The sequence below is a fragment of the Stegodyphus dumicola genome, chromosome 11, assembly GCF_044657685.1.
Source record: "Stegodyphus dumicola isolate Sdum_Otavi_A_Nest chromosome 11, ASM4465768v1".
In the NCBI taxonomy this organism is placed as follows: Eukaryota; Metazoa; Arthropoda; class Arachnida; order Araneae; family Eresidae; genus Stegodyphus; species Stegodyphus dumicola.
In genome coordinates, this window is record NC_140778.1 from 120,734,455 (window position 1) to 120,756,972 (window position 22,518).

The 22,518-nt window shown below is 34.2% G+C and overlaps 1 protein-coding gene across 7 annotated transcripts in view; it reads right to left on the minus strand.

Annotated features, from left to right (window-relative positions):
* LOC118197659 (uncharacterized) overlaps nt 1-22,518 on the minus strand; it is a 126,973-nt gene that overhangs the window by 35,265 nt on the left and 69,190 nt on the right. For 6 of the 7 annotated variants that reach the window (XM_085827177.1, XM_085827178.1, XM_085827176.1 and 3 more), the window contains 9 exons: nt 22,339-22,437; nt 20,245-20,346; nt 17,351-17,470; nt 12,719-12,820; nt 12,491-12,589; nt 6,436-6,537; nt 6,202-6,303; nt 3,079-3,180; nt 1,460-1,561 (listed from right to left, as the gene is read on the minus strand). In XM_085827177.1, coding sequence (XP_085683303.1) covers nt 1,460-1,561; nt 3,079-3,180; nt 6,202-6,303; nt 6,436-6,537; nt 12,491-12,589; nt 12,719-12,820; nt 17,351-17,470; nt 20,245-20,346; nt 22,339-22,437 — 930 coding nt within the window. The remainder of the gene's footprint in view (nt 1-1,459; nt 1,562-3,078; nt 3,181-6,201; nt 6,304-6,435; nt 6,538-12,490; nt 12,590-12,718; nt 12,821-17,350; nt 17,471-20,244; nt 20,347-22,338; nt 22,438-22,518) is intronic. The other variant, XM_085827174.1, reaches the window with a different exon arrangement.

Genomic DNA, 22,518 nt, shown 5'->3' on the forward strand with positions numbered 1-22,518 from the left:
CTAACATACATGCAAGGAAGGATATATTACAATAAATTCTTTGAATGCAAGCTAATCATTAGTAATATATGCATCACTATATAGTTGTACGGAGTGCCGGGCACATTCGAAAACTCCTGTAATGTTCCTTATTATGAGAACAACGTTTTCAGTATGTTTCAACAATTAATCTAGTGAAAGGACTAAATATATCGGCTTTTATTCGTACCAAAGGAAAGCAGATGACACGAAAATGGATTTATATTTATGGAAACGGGCGAAATCGAAAAATACCTTTAATTCTTCTCTCCAACCATAAATAAATCTAACACACTTCAAGAAACTCCAATTTCGATGACTCAAACCATTTGCCTTTTCGGATACTTTGACTGCGACAAATTGAAAGGTTGCAGCGCCACTGCATTTCGTTTCCGAAATACAATTTCATTTCATGATTACTATCACAAGTAGCAATCTTAGGCAAAACACGTTTCACTTGAAAACATTTGACAGATTCTTCCTCTGTTCTGGACAAATCCCAAATTTTCATTGGTTTTTCTTCCGTTTTTGACGTATTAGGAAAAGGACGTGACAAAAAAAATTGCCGCGACTTGTTTTCGAAATGTGGCAGTAAAAGGTTACCAGGCGGGATATACCGTTTGGCATCAGTTGTATTGTTTTTGGGGACTTTATCGCTTGCGCCGGGAAAATGGCATGAATGTATGTATGTTTCTAGCATTGTGATAAAACAACGGTACCTAGATCCATCGAAATTTGAATAACGTAATCTTCCATAGAATATAGGCAAATGGAAGCCCTAATTTGAATTTGAAATTTGTTTTATTACCGATTTCATATTTTGTAACACTTCAACGAATTTTTGATTAAAAAACTAAACGATTTCAAAGTGAGCAATGACAACACTGTACGGAAACAATTTTATCACCGGCGCGCTAGACTCTTTATCGGAAATTATAAAGATACGCTCATTTAAAAATTATTTTGCTATATTGCTGTTGAACTGAAGTTTATGGTTTAGGTACTTAGCACGTGATATTTAATAAATAAAGGTAACACAAAAACGTTAAAAAACGCCCCTTTGGACTAATTTAAAATTTGAAACCTTTCAGATTTTTTTTATATATTTTTTGTTACGGTACGTTTCTATTTGGTAAAAAAGGATTCAGCTGTTTTCAGATCGTGTGTTCGGCTCACATGCAATTTTACTTTGAAGCCATTGCTTTTTATTACCCGTGGATTATATTCCTGATAAAGACAATGAGCTAAAAGCTAGCTTTTTGAAGAGAGTTTCCTTTTCATTAAGAAGTTTTCAAAGATAACTGATTGTATTCATCTTAGGTTTCGATAAAGCCACAAAATTCAGCGGTCAAAATTTAAGCCTGGTGTACTATCAATGGCTAAGAATCTTGCTTTTATAAAAAATAGATTAAATTTAGGTTAAAATTTCTGTTACTCTAACCTCTACATTTTCCCTCATAGGCAATAAAACCCTCTGCACAGTCACATTGCTTGTCTCCATAGTATCCGAAGGAGCAGGTTGAATTCCATCCACAGTTACATTCTGCAAATGAAGAAGGATTGAAATCAGAAGAACGTTTTAAAAAAATAGCACGAAAATTATTATAAAACGAATCTCAAGCATCTTATTTAAAAATTCACATCATTAAAAAAAAGAAGACTGTTTTACATTGTACTTTAACTGTATTTACATTTTTAAAACTAAGTAAATTTTTTAAAAAAATCAAAACTTTATAGAGCCTAAAAAATAAGCACATTTATATTAAACTGATTTAAAATCACTGCAATGCCTATCAATGGGCGGGCGGTGAAGTCGCTGAACACCGGTATTTCGACTTGAGTGCCACTGCATGCGAAAGGCCTGACTGAATAGCCGTTTTTGTAGTTTTCCCATGTGCAAAATGGAAGCAAGCCACTTTCGCTTAGAAAGACAACACTGTGCTTAGGCAGATTAGCACTGGTGTATTGTGCCATAACTAAACCAAAATCATTATAAAAGTATAATTTACAAATAATAAGAATCGAGGTTATTTCTTACGTAATGAAAGCTAGTAAATAAATTGAATCAGCAGAAAATTAAAATGCTGAAAACTTCCGCCAATCAAATATTCAGAAGCGAAGAAAAAGTTATAATTGTCAGTTTTCGGACTACTGTTATGTTCATGAATTTGCGTAAAATTATTACAGGCCACTTGTTTTTTAAATTTAAAATAATATTGCTTAGTCAACATCTAAGAAGCATTTGTTTATAAACGAATATTTTCTTCAGAGCTTCTGACATTTACGTAAATACCAACAGCATATACCTTTGATGCCAGTCTTGACTAGCTGTTCATATTAGTTTGAATAATTTAAATTGTTTCATAACTTTGAACTCAACCATTGGAAAGACTAAGGGTTTGGTTTGGTTTGGTTTATTGAGATTACGGCAAAGCACACTAGGGCTATCTGCCTAAGGGGAAGGATGCCTTCGTGGAGGACTTTATAAGGGAAACTGGCTCGTATACACGTTACACATGGAAAGACTAAGGGTAGTGTGGTTAGAAACTGGGAAATCAGCCAAATAAGGATCGCATCTATAACATGGTATAATCTGTTTTGAAGAAAACGTGACTTCTTTACTTAAACACTCCTTACTTACTCTTTGCTTAAAATGCTACCTTATGACGAGCTGTCTAAAGATGCCTTAAACCCGTTTGCACTAAAACACGAACTAAACTGTCCTGAATGATGTAATTTCAGGTATATCTTCTGCAGAGAATATTCCAAAGCCACAATCATCTTCATATTTTGCAAGTTTCACGCAAGTGACATGAACATTTTTGACTTTTTGGACACAGAGAGATTATAATTTGAGAAATAAAATAAAGTTTAAATTTTAGCATTGTGCGGAAGAAATGTGATTTATGAATGGAAATGAAAGATGTCAGAATTGAGTCCGAATAATGACTGAAAAGGTTAATTATGTTAATTTTGCTGATACTGAAGAAATCACCGTATGCAAAGCCAAAGAGTTAAACAATTGACATTTATTGGTTAAAAACTATAATATATTTTTACCTTTGCACACTCCTTTAAATTTTGCAAAACCTTCTTTGCATGTACATCGTTTTTCGCCGTCTTTACTAAAGTAACAAACTGAATTGGGTCCGCAGCTGCATTCTGTAAATGATAAATGACAGTCATTTATACCAGAAGTTTTAGATCGAAAAATGAACTATAATAATGATCGAAGAATTAATTTAAGAACAGTTTACAAAGAAAGAGACAAGATAAATTTTACATTCTAAACCTTTCAAATTCTATATATGTGTTTTTTATTTACAAAGTTTTATGTATAGGCATGAGCAGACACATGTAATCCATTTTTTGTAAAGACACAGAAATGTAAAAATGAATATTTTTGCTTTAATGTATACTATAATAAAAATATTAAACATTTTTCCATGATAGAGAATATTTAAAATTTTAATTTGCTGTCCATTCGTCATGGTCTGAGAAAGACAACGCGTCCGCATAAGAAATAAGAAATAATTTTTTACTGTAAATATTTATAGTAAATTATTAATATTATTTCAAATTAATTCTTCCAATTATTTTTTCAATTTATAAAATTTCGTTTGTTTAAGGACATTTGGAAAGCCTTTAATCAGCGTCTTCCTGGCTTAGTTTCGTTTTCTATTTATGAAGACTTTTTATTTAAAGTGCAATAGCACTAAGCTTTATTAGAAATAAAAGCTTGATTCAAAGCAGAAGTTTTAAGTCACTTTTAGAAAGGACCATTTAGTAGTACATCGATGAGTTTCAGTTCTCGAGACAGCGTTTAATAGGCCCATTGTATACTCCTGAGGTGTGAATCTCGGAGTTTATTTTGAAATACTGTCAATGAGTGATTTGCAAGGTTATCGAGATTATTCATTAAGTTTTTCTGCTGTTACTTAAGAGCTTCAATATTCTTACTGAAAGTGCTCAGCGACGTACTGTTCTTAAAACACATTCTAAGATATTCTTAAATATGTTTCAATTTACCATGTGTTAATAAAGATATCAAATATAAGTAGGTCTGTGCATAAGTCCGTGCAGCAAATATAAATCACACATAACGTTTGTGTGATCATATTCTTTATCTCTGCCGATTCTTACGTTGTTTGGCGAAGATTGTCGTAAACCAAATGATTTAGCTATTTACATTAAAATGAAAAGGTCTTTCAAAACGTGGTTCATCACACAAGTCGAATTTTTCTTTTAAAAAACGAGAAAGACATTTCCGTGCAGTCCTCTTTCACAAGTGATTCACTCCCGTACACATCACAAATTTTCCTCGTGGCTTTTGCAGCACTAAATCTTCGATTAAACTTGAAGAATATAATCTGCCGAAAGGGTTAATTGTTTTCTTCCTAGCATTCCATACTGATTAGCCTTTAAAATGGTCATAACGAGCTTTTAATAAGATATGAGCTAATTCAGAACTCAGCTATAAAACCGCAAATGAACAAATTAGGAAATAATGATAAGATAAGAAAGCCTGGACAAGAATAAGCAAGTGTTGATGAAACCAGAACTAAAACATAATTTCTTTAAAGACCGAAGGCAAAGATGGATTGGAATTAGGATCGTTAACTAGAACAGAAAGAATTTTTTGAATGATAATGCCTATAGAAAATCCATTTCTCCATTGGAAGATGTTTTTTGAATAATTTTGGTAGCAGAAAAATTGAAAGTGTGATTTTCGGATCAACATTGTTGAGCAATAGGAGACTTCTGTGCTTCCTTTTTTCTAACCTATGCCTCATGTTCCTTGGCGCGAAATTTTTAGGTTCTCTTAGTTTGGCCAATGTAAATTAAACCACACTGGCAAGGAATCCTATAAATACCCCAGGTATTCATATCCGGAATGGGGTCCTTGAGTATGGAACTCGGAATTTTATTGATGGGAGAATAAACAACCCGAAAATTACGTCTTGTAATTGTAAAATTAAAATGCTGAAAAGTAATTTTAAAGGGAATGTATCTCTTAGACCTGTAGTATGTCTTAGACTGCAATTGTTTTACAACTGAATGAATATAACTTTTAAAATAACTAGCTCTTTTTTCAAAGTTGAAGATAGATATTTTACACCACCTTTCTAAAAGATGAATACAAATCTGATCTAAATTAGAATTAAAATTATAAAAGGGCTGTTTTACAAAAATTTAATCACATGTATATGCAGAAAATGTAAAATATTCGATAGAAAACATAAATATTTTCATTAATTATTTTAAGTAAAAACTCTCCGTATAGTCTGAATTTTATTGTAATGGCGGACGCTAGCCGTTAGAGTCGTTGGCCACTAGTAAGACTAGAAGCAATAGTCACTTTATTATGGAGGCACCTTATGAGGTGAGCCGCTGTTGCCTCTTATGAGGTGAGTCGCTGTTGCCTCTTATGAGGCAACATTTTGCATTTTGCTGTTGCCTCTTATGAGGCATCTATACCTTCTCTATAATTCGAGCTCGGGCGCTTCGGTACGGTAGCCAGAGTCGCTAACCACGTTTCCTTCGCCAACTCAGAAGAAATTCTTTCAGCTATTAAGACTTTTCTGATTACAATTATCTACAACTCCTGAATGCATATCACCAGAAAAAAATATGTAAATACTATGAATATTATTGCGTAATTAGATTACAATTTGATTTTTGTGTATTGAGATTGAAATTTATCAAAACCTGAATTAAAGTCTACAGTTTTATAGTTCTTTGTGAAAAATGCTTTCCAAACTTTTCAGTTTTTGCATACATTTGTGAGCAGTTGAGAATAAGCATAAACGGTTTTCAATTTCGTGTTTAGAAATCTGCAATGGAATCATTGTACTAATTACATTTACATTACAATCCATCCAATGATTTACAAAATCATTGTAACTAGTTCCATTTAGCCTTCATGTGAAGACGAGATTTCTCGTAACTAGGGACATAATGCATATTTAAACTACTCTCAAATTTAAACAAAGTATTAAATTTCCCATGCTCCATGCAGAAACAAGACTTGTTAGCCTTATAGCAAACAAGCATGTTGCATTCGTAAAAGCATTCTCTCATTTCATAGTGTGGAAAAGCTTTATTTGGTATGACTTCTAATAAATACGAGTAACAATGAAGTGCTTATGCATTTTAGATTTCAGGAAATTTAATGATTCTAACCTTTGCATTCTCCTGCAGTTTCTTTGAATCCCTCGGCGCATCTGCACTCCTTTCTTCCATAGACGTCGAAATGACATGTTCCATTTGTTCCGCAACTGCATTCTATAAATTCAGAAAAAATGTCATTCAGGAAAATTGAAAAGATAAGATATGCATATTTGTTATATTATAATTATGTTTGACAGGATACATCTTGTAATGAATGATCTATAAAACATTGGAAATCATAGTTACCTGTGCAGTTCCCTTCAAAATCTGCAAATCCCTCCGTGCACATGCAGTATTTCTTTCCATTCGCATTAAACGAGCATGTTCCATGAAATCCGCAGTCGCATTCTATAAATCCGAAAATTAACTGATTTCAGGTTTTGAATATCTCCATCATTTTCTATTAAAGGCTACATGGATTTGAGTTTGATATAACATGAAACATTGATAAACTGCATTAAATTATTAAATTTGAGAAAGAGTAAATGAAAAACACAAGATTGCATTTTATATAATAGGAACCTGTTTTTCTTTGCCTTTTATCAGAGTAACCTTTTAACTTTAAAGCCTATTTTTGCTTTAATGATATTAAAGAACTGAGAAAACATCCTTATGCCTAGTGTTTTGTAGAAGATACTGTTGACCTAACACGCATTAAATTTTTTAACTCATTTTAAAGTTTTTTACGCTTACTTTCCATTTTCTGCCTATTTAAATACTTTTTCTTGTATTTTATTATGCTTATTATAACTTTCTTACACTTCTGCTTTCAATCAACTGCCTCAGAAATGCAAATTAAATGAGTTAAAATAATTGTCAGATATCTGTATTTCATATGTATTAGGCCGGAGATGAAAATTATATCTTAAGCCTAATTACACTAAAGAGCGAGCCCTGCTAACGCAAGCAGTGGATCTAAGCGAGAACATGGTGAGTTTCTTTATTTCACAACTCAAGCGACATTTCTTCAATGCGTCAATGATGTACAAATGCCCTAGTTCCGACGCTGTGGATGAAATCTCGATGTCTGTCAGTCAGAGCAGCTAATCCGTCATGACGAAAACGGTTACGCCACTGTTACCTGCATCGATTTCCCGAAATTTGAATGAACTATCATGTAATCACAGCCCTATTATGGTGGAACTACCGTACAATATGCAGAGGAGCCCTAATTTCTAACTGGGCAGTTATGCCAAAGCTCTATACAGCACTCAGTACAGTATCCCCTAGATATATATGAGAAATGAGTTAGATGTTTTAACTAAAGAATTTACAAATGAACTACACTCTGCACTCATCAAAAATAGCAAAGAAATTGCAGAAGGAAAACGGTATAAAAATATCTTGTTATACGAGAACTGATTAAAAAACGAAATCTTGTGCGAAACACCAAACAAAAATCAAGATGTTAACAGGTCAAAATAATTATGAATAGACTTAATCAAGAGGTCAGGATCCTTATCAAAGAACAAGCACACCTTGACCGGACCAGATGCTAAGAATTACTTTCAGCGAATGACAGCTCTGTCTGGAATCCTGTTTCTAAGCATAAAAGACGCTATACACTTTAATTTTGCTGTTCTTGAAATAAACATATCTCACCCTCAAACGGAATAGTGTCATTACTCAATACACAATTCTTTGTAATTATCACACACAAACCAAATCTTTGTAATTATGTCTTCGGAGGTGGTTAGATATCATATTTAAAATTGAAAAAAAAAAGCAAGAGCCCGGGATTGAATCAAATTAGCAGCAAAATGATTAAAGAAATGGGTGCGACGATGATTTGTATGTTCAGCCAAATTATTAGTCCCATGATCCAGCTTCAACACTCCAATTCTAAAGCCTGAGAGGAACCCAGGTCACCCAGCTGCCTATTGCCGATAAGATTGTTATCCACGCTCAGCAAAATTTCCGAAGAGGTTAACCTAAATTGTGTCAACAACTTCATCGAAGACAATAAAATCCCGATTCCACACCAACGCGGGTTTAGAATGAAGCACTCCGGGACCCACATACTCTACCGTGTAATTGAAGTAATAGCACAAGGACTTAGAAACTGTCAAACAGCTCTCTTTCTCAATGTATCAAAAGCCTTTGATCGTGTATTTTTCCAAGGACTTACTTACAAATTAATTACTCTGGATGTCCCAGACTATATCATTAACATCATTAATACTTATCTTTACGATAGACACTTCGTCTTTCGCTATATTCCGCCCGCAGAAAAATCCTTGGGTACATCGCACAAGGTTCATTTTTTAGCCGTGTCGTTTTTTCACCTTATGTGAACGCTATACCAAAACTACATGTACAATACTATTATCCCATGTTCCAAGAGAGTGAAATATCTCGGCGTCATATTAGGTCAAAGATATTTTATGGATCCCCTAGATAAGATATACTGCTAACAAGTTCCGGGCTGCTAAAATTACGCTCTGTCTTACTCTTGAGAATGCGTTACGTCTGATGTCTGTATAAGATCATGGTGCGTCTCGAACTCACTTACGCCTGCCCTGTCTGGTGTTTCCTTAGCGACTCTCAATTTAAAAGACTGCAAACTTTCCAAAATTTCACACTAAGACAAATCACTAAGCGTAGATGGTTTACCAGAAACACTGCTATTCAAGAAGAATTCTGGGTTGAATTAAGTACCTTTATTGCAAGAACAGCAAAAAGATTCTTTAGAAAGTTTCGTCTCACTGACAAGGATTCCATTCTATGAAATCCTAGTCAGTAATTGTCAATGATTCTATGGAATCCTTGTCAGTGTGGCTATGGATTATGACTTTACTGATGTTAATAACAGAAAAAAGCCAGGTGTAGCTCTACTGCACTAAGATAGTATCATTACCTATTTCCCTCTAATTACAAGCTCATTACTTAATTACTTTTGTTGCTACATCTCATCGCAATTTTATTTTTAATTCTAAATCCCCACCTTTTCACCATTATATTCTAAACTGTATGGTTACTGAAGAAAGACCCGCTCCCCACCCAATTCCTTATGTTGCTTGTTATTACACTCCTCTTTCCAGCCATTCCAGGTACTCTGTGACTTGCACGTGATTGATAGCCACGCCTTCTTGACTCCTAATTGCACCTTCTTCAAGTTTCGCTCTATAGTCAAGCGTCAGACCTTTCCCATGATGTTGAACCGCCACCATACTCTTCCGTACAACTCTCCTCTCCTACCTTTTACATCTTATTTTAACTGCTTACTAATCATCATCAGCTCTCTCTCACCACTTTATGAAATGCTATTACGTTACTACAAATTTTTGCTCCTTGGAGGTATATTTTGGTTTTGTATTACTTCATGGCAAAAGAAATGGCTTAGGTCTTTTTCTTCATTTCTTCACTATTTATGTTAGCCATAATGAAATGCTACGTTTTGCTGCCGATAACACAGGATTCAGTTCAACACAGGATGGGACAACTTCCCAGGTGCCTGCAACCAGCGACACGACGCAATTCACGCAAGTCATTGAATGGTCATCGTTACCTTTTGTTTTCCTAAACAGCGAGAAATTGTTTCTGAACTCCATAGCCGTGGTTATAATCACGTGTATTTGTGTTTGTGACCGACAAGGAAAATTTTTATGTGCTAAAGACTCTATTTTCTATTATCTAAAGATTAAAACTTTTACACTAATGTTATATGATATACTGCACATCTGTTGGGATAAGTGTATATCTGTTAGAATTTGTTAAGAAATGTAAGTTATGTGAGACAGCATAGGTAATTTCAGCCGATTGAGCTGATGGCCGGTGAATTTTATTTTTGACTTTGCTTGTAGTTACTCTAGAAGTCGCGTAAGCACTGTAGCCAACTTCTTAATCTCTAATTTGTTATTCCTTTTGAAACTAAAAGGAATACTATTACATTACGAGGCTGCAAAAAGAAGGTGTGAAGTTTCTGTTAACCCGTTTAGTTTTTTAACTTCATGCGGAACTATTAAATGAATGTTTTATTTGATTCTAGGTTTGCCGTAGTCATTTTGTATAATAGATTCTAAGCTAAATAACTGATGAAAATTCATTTGGCATTTTATGAAGTTTAATACACTGGTTATCATAAATTAAGGAAAAATCACCAAAAATCACGATTAATGAAAAAGTTACATGTAGAATTTTATGAAACTTACCCACAATATACAACACATAGTAAGGTATCAAATAACATAAAAAGAAAATACCAGACAATTATGGTAATATAGAAATTAGCACATGACTAAAATGAACAAATCGAAGATGTCAGTTTGCTATAGTAAAAATACCTTCTTATGGAATATAATCACTTCCAGAAGCAATACAGCACATTCAGCGATGTTTGGTGCTTTCAAATATGCGGTCTATCAGTTCCATAGGAAGCGAGAGCCGTTGCTCTTGCAAAGCAGTTGCAAGCTCGACGAGGGTCTAAAGGGGCGGATTGAGAGCAGCTAGATGTCTTCCTTAAAGCATCCCAAACGTGCTCGATAGGATTCTAGTCCGGGGATCGAGCTAGCCACTCCATGCGCATAATTGTTTCCTGTTGAGGATAATCATATACGAAGCAAGCCCAGTATGGTCTTGCATTGTCGTCCTGTAACAGGAAAGCATCACCTATTGCCCTGGCATATGGGCTCACATAAGCATCAAGGATATCATCTCTATAAACATGAGCATTCACGGTTCCCCTTGGAAAAACACGGAGGTCTGTGCGTCCACACAAAGAGATGCGACCCCAAACACAAACACTGCCTCTTCCGTATGCATCTCTTTCACGAATGTTTGACGGATGATAACGGATTCAGGTTCTCTCCATATCAAATAACGCCTACTCTCGCGTTCTAGTCTAAACCTGGAATCATCCGTAAAGAGAATAGCCCTCCATTGCTCAGGCGTCCAGTGGACATGTTGTCGTACCCACTGCAAACGGTCCCTCCTGTGGCTTGACTTGACCGGCACGCAAATGGTTGTTCGCCACGCATACAGACCAATTTCGTGAAACATTCTACGCACAATTGACGCTGACACCAACTTTCCGGTGGCTGCAGCGAGGGAGGATCTGAGAAGAGTCGGAGTAGCGGTTCTATTCCTGAGTGCACATAATGTCAAATATCGGTCATCGGCGCTCATCATAGCAGTTGGCCGTCCTTGGCTGAACCTCCTAGGTGCCGAATCTGTGATTTGAAATTGCCTCCAAAGTCTATGAACCACAGAACTCACATTTATCCATCTGGCCACTTCTGTTTGACTTTGTCCTGCCTCTAGTCTCCCAATTCCTTTCTATCGTAGTTCTGCAGGTAAATGATGCCTGGAGATCATTGTTACGAATTGGGTATCTCAGATTCCTGATGTCACTATCCCAGTGAAATATGTGGGCTTGCTCTCAAACATGGACTTTTATGCTCCTCTCAGATGTATTAAGAGTGCACTAATTTGCATATTGGAGTTTTACTCAGCTACTCTTACTTGGCAACATATTCAAATTTTACACGGTTTGGCTAATTTTTAAGGGAGTTATCGCTATTTTTGCGATTTTTCCTTAATTTATGATAACCAGTGTATAATATTTAGATTAAATTCAATTAGGCTGCAACTTGAGAAGTCTCATGAAACAAATTCGTTCCATAACCTGTGTATAAATTACATTGTTCAAAATAATAGAAAATATGCAGCAGGTAGAAAATATGCAAGAATGAACTCATTTTGGCAGGCAAATGGAATGGTATTTTCCGAATTTAACGTTTTTACTTTAAGAAGCGTTTAATTGAACCAAATATCATAAACACTCAGATACATATCACGTATTAATTAAAGTAAAATAACACGCCGACATCTATTAATTCAGAAGTCAAACAACAAACATCTTCCGTTTGTGAATTAGTTATTCTAGAGGCGTTTCATATCCAAAAATTCTTTCTGCTTTAGTTAACGATCCTAATTCCAATCCATCTTTACCTTCAGCCTTTAAGAAAATTATGTTTTGTTTTCTTTTTCCATCAATAGACGGCGCCAGTAGCTTAACTCCTGTCCAGCTATTCTTATCTTATCTTATCTTATCTCGTTCATTTGCAGTTTGGAAGCTGATGTTTATGATTCGGTAAAACTATCAATACAAATCCTGTGAAAGTTTGCAGATATAACATTCATTTTTGTTATTTGACTTCTAAGTACATATTACGTAATTTTTGAAAGTTTGTCTAAAATTAGTCAGTAAATGGAATATTAATTAATTATTCAATAATTTGCAATTTAAAGGTATGCTGAGACCAACACAAATTAAAAGCAAGAAACCAGGAAGGACTCTTACCTTCGCATGTTCCATTAAATTCTCTGAATCCTTCATAGCACATGCAGCGTCGTTCTCCGTATGAACCGAAGGAACAAGTACCATTACCACAATCACATTCTATAAAAGTATCAAAATTGTATCATATAAATATAAATATTTAGAAACATTTTTCTCGGCATGTTCAAATGTAGCCCTTCAGAGGAAATTTCTTTTGATATATTTAAAGGCCAGTTATGGCATTCTTACCTTCACATTTTCCATAAATTTCTTTGTATCCTTTATCGCATTTACATTTCTTCTCTCCATTGGAATCAAAAAAGCAAATGCCGTGCCGTCCACAATAACACTCTGTTCAGTACAGAAAATATTTATCCTTATTTTTGCGTAAAAACATCCAAAAGTTACAAAAGCTTTTTAAAATGAAAGTCAATAAATCTTTGAAAATCTAGCAAATTTAATGGATTCAAAATGAAACACTTAAAGACGCAAATGTAGTAGTGCAGGTTTTTCAGCTGTGTATTTATTATTTTAGTTTTAAGTGAACATTGAATGTACTTTGTCAAAGATAAAAGATTTGATTCTCAAACTAGTACTTTCATTTCAAAATTAATTGCGCGTTAAGAAAGCTGTACAGTTACCATCGATTCATACTTCTCGACGGCTCTACATATGTGCCTCAGCAGGTAGAAAATAATCACAAATGATGTCACATCTGTAATTTAGAAATTTATATTAAGAAATCTACAATGCAAAATTATATCTTCACAATAAATCCTATCATGGCAACTATTTTCCCAAGCACATGGTCTCTGAAAATATCATGTCTTTCATTTTTGGCAAAATAAATAAGCATCACTTTGAATGTCAGCTTTGTATGAAGCCCCCTCTGGAATAAACGAAAATCATCTGTTACCGTGGATGAGCATATTAGAGAAGGTTAATTCTACATGCAATATGTTTGGAAATTAATTCAGAGGCACTGAAAGGGAGTTCCCTATTAATAGAAAAGACGACGCTTGCTGTAATGACTACTTATTTTACAAAGTGTTACATTACAGCTACTGATGCAAGAAATCTTAAACGTTATTTTCCATTCATGTTATTTTTACATCATCTATAACAACTAGAGAAGATTGTGTATTCCAGGACAGCGTCCAAATTCCATTCTTGTTCCTATCTTTTTCATATGACTTTAAATGTGCAGTTGAACTCATACTTTAAAAATTAACCTTTAATTGCGGTACTGATACTAAAAATTGGTTTTTAAAATACACTCTTTTGCAAAAACCAAGCACCCAGAATGACTTTCGCGATCGTGAAGAAATTTGGTATGCAAACACATCTTGATGGAACATGCAAATTATCAAAGTTTCAAGGCAAAAGAATAGGAATTGCGATCATAGCGCGCATTTCTAATGCGCGATTCCTAAAGTATAAAACCAGTAACAGAGGCGGAAAATTTATCTTTTTTTTTTTGTTGTTGTTGCTGCCAACGTGGTCGCATTGTAGGGTTGTGTGAAACTGGGTGGGCATACCAAGCAATAAGCCTCTACCTGCAGCGTACAAACACTTATGTGCAAAGATGTTGGCAGCAATGGTTGCTACAAGCAAATTGCTGACGAAATGAAGGCTCTGGAAGACCAAGTAGCACAAATGCGAGGCAAGATAGGATGATTGTTCGCCAGGCCCGAACCGACCCAACGGTATCATTGTCGACTATTCAACACACTACAGCCATGTCTATACCTCACGTGGTAGTTTAGTTTAGTTTAGTGACGGGGGACGTGGACACCACCCCTTTACCATTAAGGTTAATTGGTTTAGCGCCACGTCCACCCTTATTTAAAACTGACTCATGTTAGGGCCACACGGGATCCACTCATAGGGCACATTGATTAGTGTTACAAAACATAGATATTAAAAATGGTTACATCTGTGTGAACACAGTACTTATGAGTTATGAACAAAACTTTAGCAAGTGACACATAAGATTACAATTCAATACCCTAGCAAGTAATTTTAGCAAGTTACATATAAAGTTTACAGTTCAATACAAAAAGAAGATATATCATACATAATGATTATATTATACTGTTGTGATTGATAAGTGACGACATTGTCAACATGAATTTACTAATGCAAAATTCAACATTTAAACTCAGTATACAAAGACAGAAGAGAAGAACATACAAATGCTTACATTTCATACATTGACAACTTAAATTTATAGTGGAGAAGTATAAAAATGCTTAGATCTCACATAAGTCTCTAATTATTCTGAATGTCATTGTTAACTTACTACTAAAGACAGTTATTATATTAAAATTGGATATTAATACAGTTAAATGAATAATTGCACATAGACTATAAATACACTATAAAAACATTAATTCTATATAATTTCTAAAATGCAATGACTCAAAACAATGATTATATGCGAATATTACAACAATGATTCACTATACATATACAATGATGCAATACTATTACTTAAATTAATGTTAATACTATTCATACCTCACCATTTCACGGCGCTTGTCTGAGGCAGGGTTACGCTCACAGAGGCGGCAACATCGGCGGTGTGTGTGTGTGTGATTATGGCAAAGCCTCGAGGGCTATCTGCCTAAGAGGAGGGATACCTTCGTAGTGGACTTTCTAAGGGAAACTGGCTCGTATACACGTTATACATGGGGAAAACCACGAAAACACCCATGCAGCCAGCCCGTTCGCGAGATTCGAACCTCGGACCGAACTACCAGTGTTCAGCGACTTTACCGCTAGGCCGCTGGTGGGCCGCAACATCGGCGGAGTCGTCTGGAGTGGTGTCGCAGCCGATCATCATGACTGCCATCAGACTGGCATCGTATAGTGTTCAGCGATGAATCCCGCTTCACTATTGAAGCAGATGACCACCGTGTTCGTGTCTGGAGAGAACGGGGCCAGCGGTTCCAATCAGCCTTTGTTTTACAAAGGCATACAGCCATAACTCCTGGTGTGATGGTGTGGGACGCTATTTCTTATGACAGCAGGTCATCTTTCGTCATCCTCCGTACATCTTTAACGATATGTTGATACTATCCTGCGGTCGGTTGCATTACGCTTCATGTCACGTCATCCTGTTACCATTTTCCGAGAAGATAGTGCCAGGCCACATATCGCTCGCATACTCTGAACTGTCTCCCTGCGATTGATACTCTTCCCTGGCCAGAAAAGTCTAGGGCATGGTAGGCCGCCAGATGCGGGCACCACAAAATATCGCAGACCTGGAGCGACAACTGATGAATGCCTGGCAGGATGGCATTAGGAACCTCTACCACTCCTTTCCTGGACGAATTCAAGTATGCATTGCCGCCAGGACTGGTTCGACCAACTACTAATTTGAACACAGAATGGGTGATTGTGAGCCGTGAAAAGGCACTATAACCTTATTAATAATTTTATTACCTGTGTATGAGCTATACACATATTCAGTTTCATCAAAAAACAACCATTTGCTTCATGGTGCTTCGATTTTGTTTGCAAAAGAGTGTATATTAACAAACTTCAAAATGTTTTCTGTATTTTAAAAAATGTTTTTTAATTATTTTTATGTGAAATAAATTTTTAAAATATTCATAAAAATGAGTAAGACATTTTTAATATTTAATTTCTTTTTAAACACAGGTACTTTCTTAAAGTTGCTATATTACATGATAGTTTCCTATCATATTTGAAGTATAAAATGTTTTTAAACATGTTAATTTTCATGGTGCTGAAAAGAATATAACTAAGCGATTTTTCATTGTAGAGGTGTGTCGTCGTAACATGTTTTCTCAACATAGCTCATCTCAACATTATTAAAGTCTTATAACAAGTGTCAATTTCATATGTTTTTGAATTGCAGTAGAATGCTTAATTTGGTTGGTTATTAATTTGGTTAATAATGGAAAATTCTATGGTCTCTTTCGCTTAAGCAATATATATACATATTGAAATGCAGGAACATTTTTAATTATTTGTTCAAGTTATTTTGAGTCAAAAAGAATAAAATATTGTTATTTCTAGCTATCAAAATGAGAAGTTACATTTATTTTGTAGAATTGCTGATGAATTATTTTTATCTGAGCAGAGACTTATTTGAAGTAAAATAAAGCAGTTAATAAAAGTTAATTTTATTTACGCAAGCTATAAAAGTACACGTGATCTTTCCTACTTAATATAAAACAAAAACTATTATTTAGTTTACCAAGAGTATAAAAATAAAAACTTAACTGTCTTAGGATAAAGATAAAGAAAATTATTTTAAACTGAAAGGAAAACATTGATATAATCTATACTATTATAGTATTTAATATAGAAAGAAGATATCTTTAAATCTCGTTTTAAATAATTTCCCATTTTACAGTTTCACACTAATGCAATTAAAACTTTTAATATTTCTTTCAGGAAATAGAAACAGTTTTCACTGTTCTCAGATATTATACACTAATTATAACACGTGCTTACAACATAAAAATTAATATGATTTTAGGAAATAATTTTGTATCTAATAAATATATTTCTAGTTTTAGTATCTTAAATATTGTTAAAAACAAAGCATAGTGAAATATTAATTATTGAGTTGATTTAGTCAAAGAATAAAATACAAAAAACATAATGAATGCATGTTTTGAATGTTGCCTTGACACTCATTTCAAAGTATCGCATCATACCTTTAATGATATGCATAATGCTAAGAATATCTAAACCTAAATGTAAATTTAATAACTTGTATAAATTAATATACGAATTATTATCAGTACAAAAATAAAATTGCTATTAATAGAGAATGACTATTTCTCTGTATTTGATATCGACTATTTTAAAGCAATTCATTAATTACAATATTCATCAACTTACCTCCGCAAACTTTGCCTTTTCTTACATCTGGTTTCGGAGCGTAGCCAGTCTTGCAAGTGCAATTCTGCTTTCCATTTGCGTCAATTGAACACGAAACGTTGCCACTACCACAATCGCATTCTGCAAGAAAGCAAATATAAGGAGTTCCAAAGAAAAACATTTTTAGCAGTAAATGTTTCAAAGCTCAATCTTCTTTAACTTTACAATTAAAAATACCAATTTGCCCACCAGCGCCTGAGCTGTAAATTCGCTGAAAGCTCACAATTCCTTCCAGTCATAGCGTATAGGCTGGCTGCTACGTGGTTTTCCGTATGCGCAATGTTTTACAAACAGCCAGTTCTCCTTCGAAAATCTTTTACGTAGGCATTTCTTCCCTTAGCCCGATAGCCCTCGAGTGCTCTACCATAATCAAATAAACCAACCAAACCAAAGTACCACTTATTATAATTTAGTCGTTAAAAGCATAATACAGGGGTTCTCAACCGGTGGTACGCAAGAGAAAAATAAGTGGCACGAAAGGAGCAAATTATTTTTAACTATTGAATTCAAAAATTAAAACCTCAACATCCTGATTGAGTTTTCTTCTCTAACACTCGTAAATATATGCGATTTGAGCTTTGTTCAAGGTCAGTACCCGGTTATAGACTTCAGCAAGAGGCGAACGATCCATCCGCATGGCAGTTTTAGTGGTTCTTCCATGTTGTACGTTTCACGAATATTCTTTTAGCCACAGACATAAGAAAATTTGCCATAAATGGCGTTTTTAAAAGGAGTGATAAAAATGTGTGCTGTGTTTAATAGGAAATAAATGTAAGTTCCTGTAAAAAAGATAATAGTATCTCATTAATCTACTTAGAGTTTATGGATTTGTTAGGATGTCAGCATTTTATATGGCCATTTCCAGCCTCATATTGCTCCATTTTCAATGAGAAGCATTTTTTACGTCGGTTTGCTTCTCTAACACTAGGTATATTGTCTTTTTGTTGCTTTGCATAACTTAGTTTAAGGCCCACCAGCGGCCGAGCGGTAAAGTCGCTGAACACTGGTAGTTCGGTCCGAGGTTCGAATCCCGCGAACGGGCTGGCTGCATGGGTGTTTTCGTGGTTTTCCCCATGTGTAACGTGTATACGAGCCAGTTTCCCTAAGAAAGTGCTCCACAAAGGCATCCCTCCCCTTACACAGATAGCCCCCAAGGCTTTGCCGTAATTAAATATCCTATATCCATTCCTTAGCTTAAATAACGTTGTCTTTCAACCGAACATGGCCACATGGAAGCCCTAATTTCGAATTTATTGTCTGTTTCAAATCTTGCAAAACTTTACCGAATTTTTGCTTAACAAACTCAATGATTTCAAAGCGAACAATGGCAACGCTGTACGGCGGGAAAAACTAATCTCCAGCGAGTGTGACTGTGTATCGGAAATTCTAAACTATACTGTTTTGCTGTTTTTAAATATTTTGTGATATTGCTGTTGAATTGAATTTTATGTATTTTAAGTGCGAAGAACATGATATTTAATAAATAAAGGTAACACACCAAACTTAAAAAAAACGCCCTTTGGGGGGAGATAATATAATTTCTCAAAGCATTCAGATTCTCTTTCTTTCTTTTTAGCCTAAAGGGCGTTAGCCCAGAAGGGCTATTAACGTCGTTTTGGCATTTTGCGTTTAAACCTTAAATGTCCGTTTCAGTTTTCAAATTGTTTCCACCAAATATTATTGTCCTGTGTTATATTTAAAGAAATTAAATAATGAAGAATCTGCATAAATGTACGTATGTTTCGAGGATTGTGATAAAACAACAGTATCTACAGCCATCAAATTTTGAATAACGTAATCCTCCACCAAATATGGGCATATGGAAACCTTAATTGGAATTTGTTTTATTATCGATTTCATATTTTGTAACACCTTTAACGAATTTTTGATTAACGTATTCAACGATTTCAAAGCGAGCAAAACTCTGTACGGAAAGAAACAAAAAATCTCCAGGGCGGAAGACTCTGTATAGGAAATTCTAAAGATATGTACTTTTAAATATTTTGCGATATTGCTGTTGAATTGAATTTTATGGTTTAAGTGCGAAGAACATGATATTTAATAAATAAAGATAGCACACAAAACGTTAAAAAAAAGTCCCTTTGGGCGTAATGTAAAGTCTAAAAGCTTTCAGATTTATTTTTAATATTTCTATTCAAAAATTTTAAAATAATGATTGTATAATGTAGTGGTGGTACTAAGGTTTTCAGTTTTTCTTTAGATGATATGCGTTAGTCAAAAGGTTGAGAACCGCTGGCATAATAGAAAAGTTTAGCGTCAGATTAACAGATCAATGTTTAACGAAGTATTTTACAAATTTAATTTAATATTTTCAGTTGTATGTTATTATTCACGACATATATACTATACAGCTGTAATTTTTTCCCAATGTTGTTATTTAAAATAACATGCGGTTCAGTTAAAATCTGAAAAATTATAAAAGATTGTTTTCATCACGGATGTGGCTATGTTTGTTATGGACAGTCACCTACACTCAGATGCTATTAAAAAGCATACAGTACTCGTACGAGTACAGAAACAGCGCGGAAATACTGTGCGTCATTGCATTAAGAAAAGTAGTGGAATGTTGTATGATTTTTGTTTTGCAATACATTAAATCGCTTACATTTTTTACCGTGTACATTTTTTACCATAAGAGTGACCAATTTATCATAAAAGCTCTCAAATGTCATTACAGAACGTAGGTGATTTTCATGAATTCAAAAATACCTTTTATACGAAGCTGTATAAATAACATAATAATTACGATGGTTTACTACAACATTTACAAAATTATAAATGGCAGCATTAATTTTGTTATAAACAATCAACAAAAGTATGAAAATCGCAAATACCTCTGCAGGTTCCCATGTGTTCTGTAAATCCGTTCAGGCAAAAGCAGTACTTCTTTCCAGTCACATCAAAAGAGCATACTCCGTGCAATCCACAATCACATTCTGTAAGTCCGAAAATAATATCAACTACAAAATAGCTACAAACTTTACAAATAACTGCAAACTTTAACTACAAAATAAGTACAAACTTTTTAATACTACACACTTTAACTGCAAACCTTTTAATAATTTCATATTTTATCAAATGCAGTCTGGAGCTAAATTTGATAAAGTATGATTGTGATGTAAAAACGAATGTAACATTTCACAGAACATTCAACATTTCGTATGAATTCATCACTGGCCTGCATTTCATTTGAGAGCCTGAATCTGATTGGTTCCATACTGTTTCTAATCGACTATAGATTTGTTTTCTCTTATCATTGCGAGAGTTATTCTCTTCTCGAAACTTTCTTTCGCTCCCGTAAAGTAAACGATTTAAATAAATACCACTTACAAAAAAAATGAGATCATATGTTTCGTCTTCCAGTAGGCCTAAGAATGTGTAGGGTTTATGTTTATTTTAACTAACATTTATTTTAAGTTTAAACTATCTTTCCTGTCAAGCCTTACTTTCCCCTGGAACTGCCAATGCCAGAGTATGTAAATTTTAGTAGAACGCGCAAGGATTCAAATTATCAGCGGAAGTATTCTGAGTTAAATAGAAAGGAAACGAGTTCGAGGTGTGCTGTTCGTACTTCACGAGCGCGGAGGTAGTTAGCCAGAAATTGAAGAACCCCGCGTTTCGGCCTGTGTGCTTGCCTCGGAGAATTGTTATTCGTTCAACGTGATATTCAAAGTTTGCTGAATTAGCAGCGGTATTGTAAAACGCGGTCAGGTTAGTTACTTTTAGAGAGCCTCGTAATTAGAGTCTTGTTATTAGTTTCTTTTCAGGTTCTTATTTTTATTTTACCGTCGAGTTGGCGTAGTTTGTGAGCATCAAGAGCACGCACTTGTAATTTATTACGTTGAATAAAAAGGGACTTAAACCCTTAGCAAGACTCTGTCATTTATCCAGTTTCAACAGTCACCTCTTGGTTGCGTGCAAGTTGGAGGCGCGCAACTCTACAAATGAATACAAGCAATAGAAACAATTGCATATATCAAGATAAAATAACTAAAGTAACTCAACTTACATATAAAAGCAGTCGTTGACTGAATTACGTAAATATCAGTGATGATAATGTTTACTATTTTTAAATAAAACAGGAATAATTTAAATTATTTAGCCTGACTGGAATAATTTTAATTATTTAGATTCTGCTTATGGCAACAAAAATTATTTTCACACAGACCATTTTTTCTAAAATTTGGATTTCTATCTCAGTTGCAAAGAACTTAGGTAAATTCTTTAAAGGAGATAAAAGTATAAATGACCTTCAAAATGGAAAAAAGTAAAGATATCAGAATTATTTGAAACAAAATATTGTACTTTCATTTCTTGGAAAACGGAAGTTTGAGTCTAAATTTTCTATAAACCTCGACATGATAGAAAATTATTTTACCATGTAATCATATAGTTTAAGGTAATCATAAAAGGTATTGAATAATAAAAGCAATTACTTTAGAAAAATTGAATTCAAGTAAATATTAAAAAAAAAACAATTTGCAACTTTAGAAAATACAAATCTATTTAAGTAAAGGGATGTGAGATATCTCATGCTCAAAACTTGTTTAAAACTTTTTTTAGCGTTTGCATGCAATAAAATACTATCAAAAAATAAAATTTAAATTACTTGAATTGAATATACTAAACTGAGGTATAAAAGACATCTGTGGAAAATTATTCTAATTTTTTAAAAGTAAGTATAGAAACTTTCGAACTTAAGAAAAATTGCTACTGAGACCTACTTAAAGTAAGAAAGATACTTGTAAGTAAGAAAAACGTTGTACAAAAAAGAGATAACGAAATGCATTTGGTCTCCTATTGAAGTCTCTTACTGAAAAATGTCACTGGAACTTTGATGTTTGAAATGAAGAAAAATGCTTGATAAAACTTGTAAAAAAAGTGATAACGAAATGCATTTGGTTGAAATCAAGTCTCAAAAGTCTTACTTTTGCACGTTCCATTAAATTCTCTGAAACCTTCATAGCACATGCATCGTCGTTCTCCACTTGGACCGAAGGAACATGTACCATTACCGCAATTGCATTCTATGTATACATATAAAAAATCAGATTACCGAAACAAAATATTGTACTACCATACGTTTTATTATGTAACAATAGAGTTTG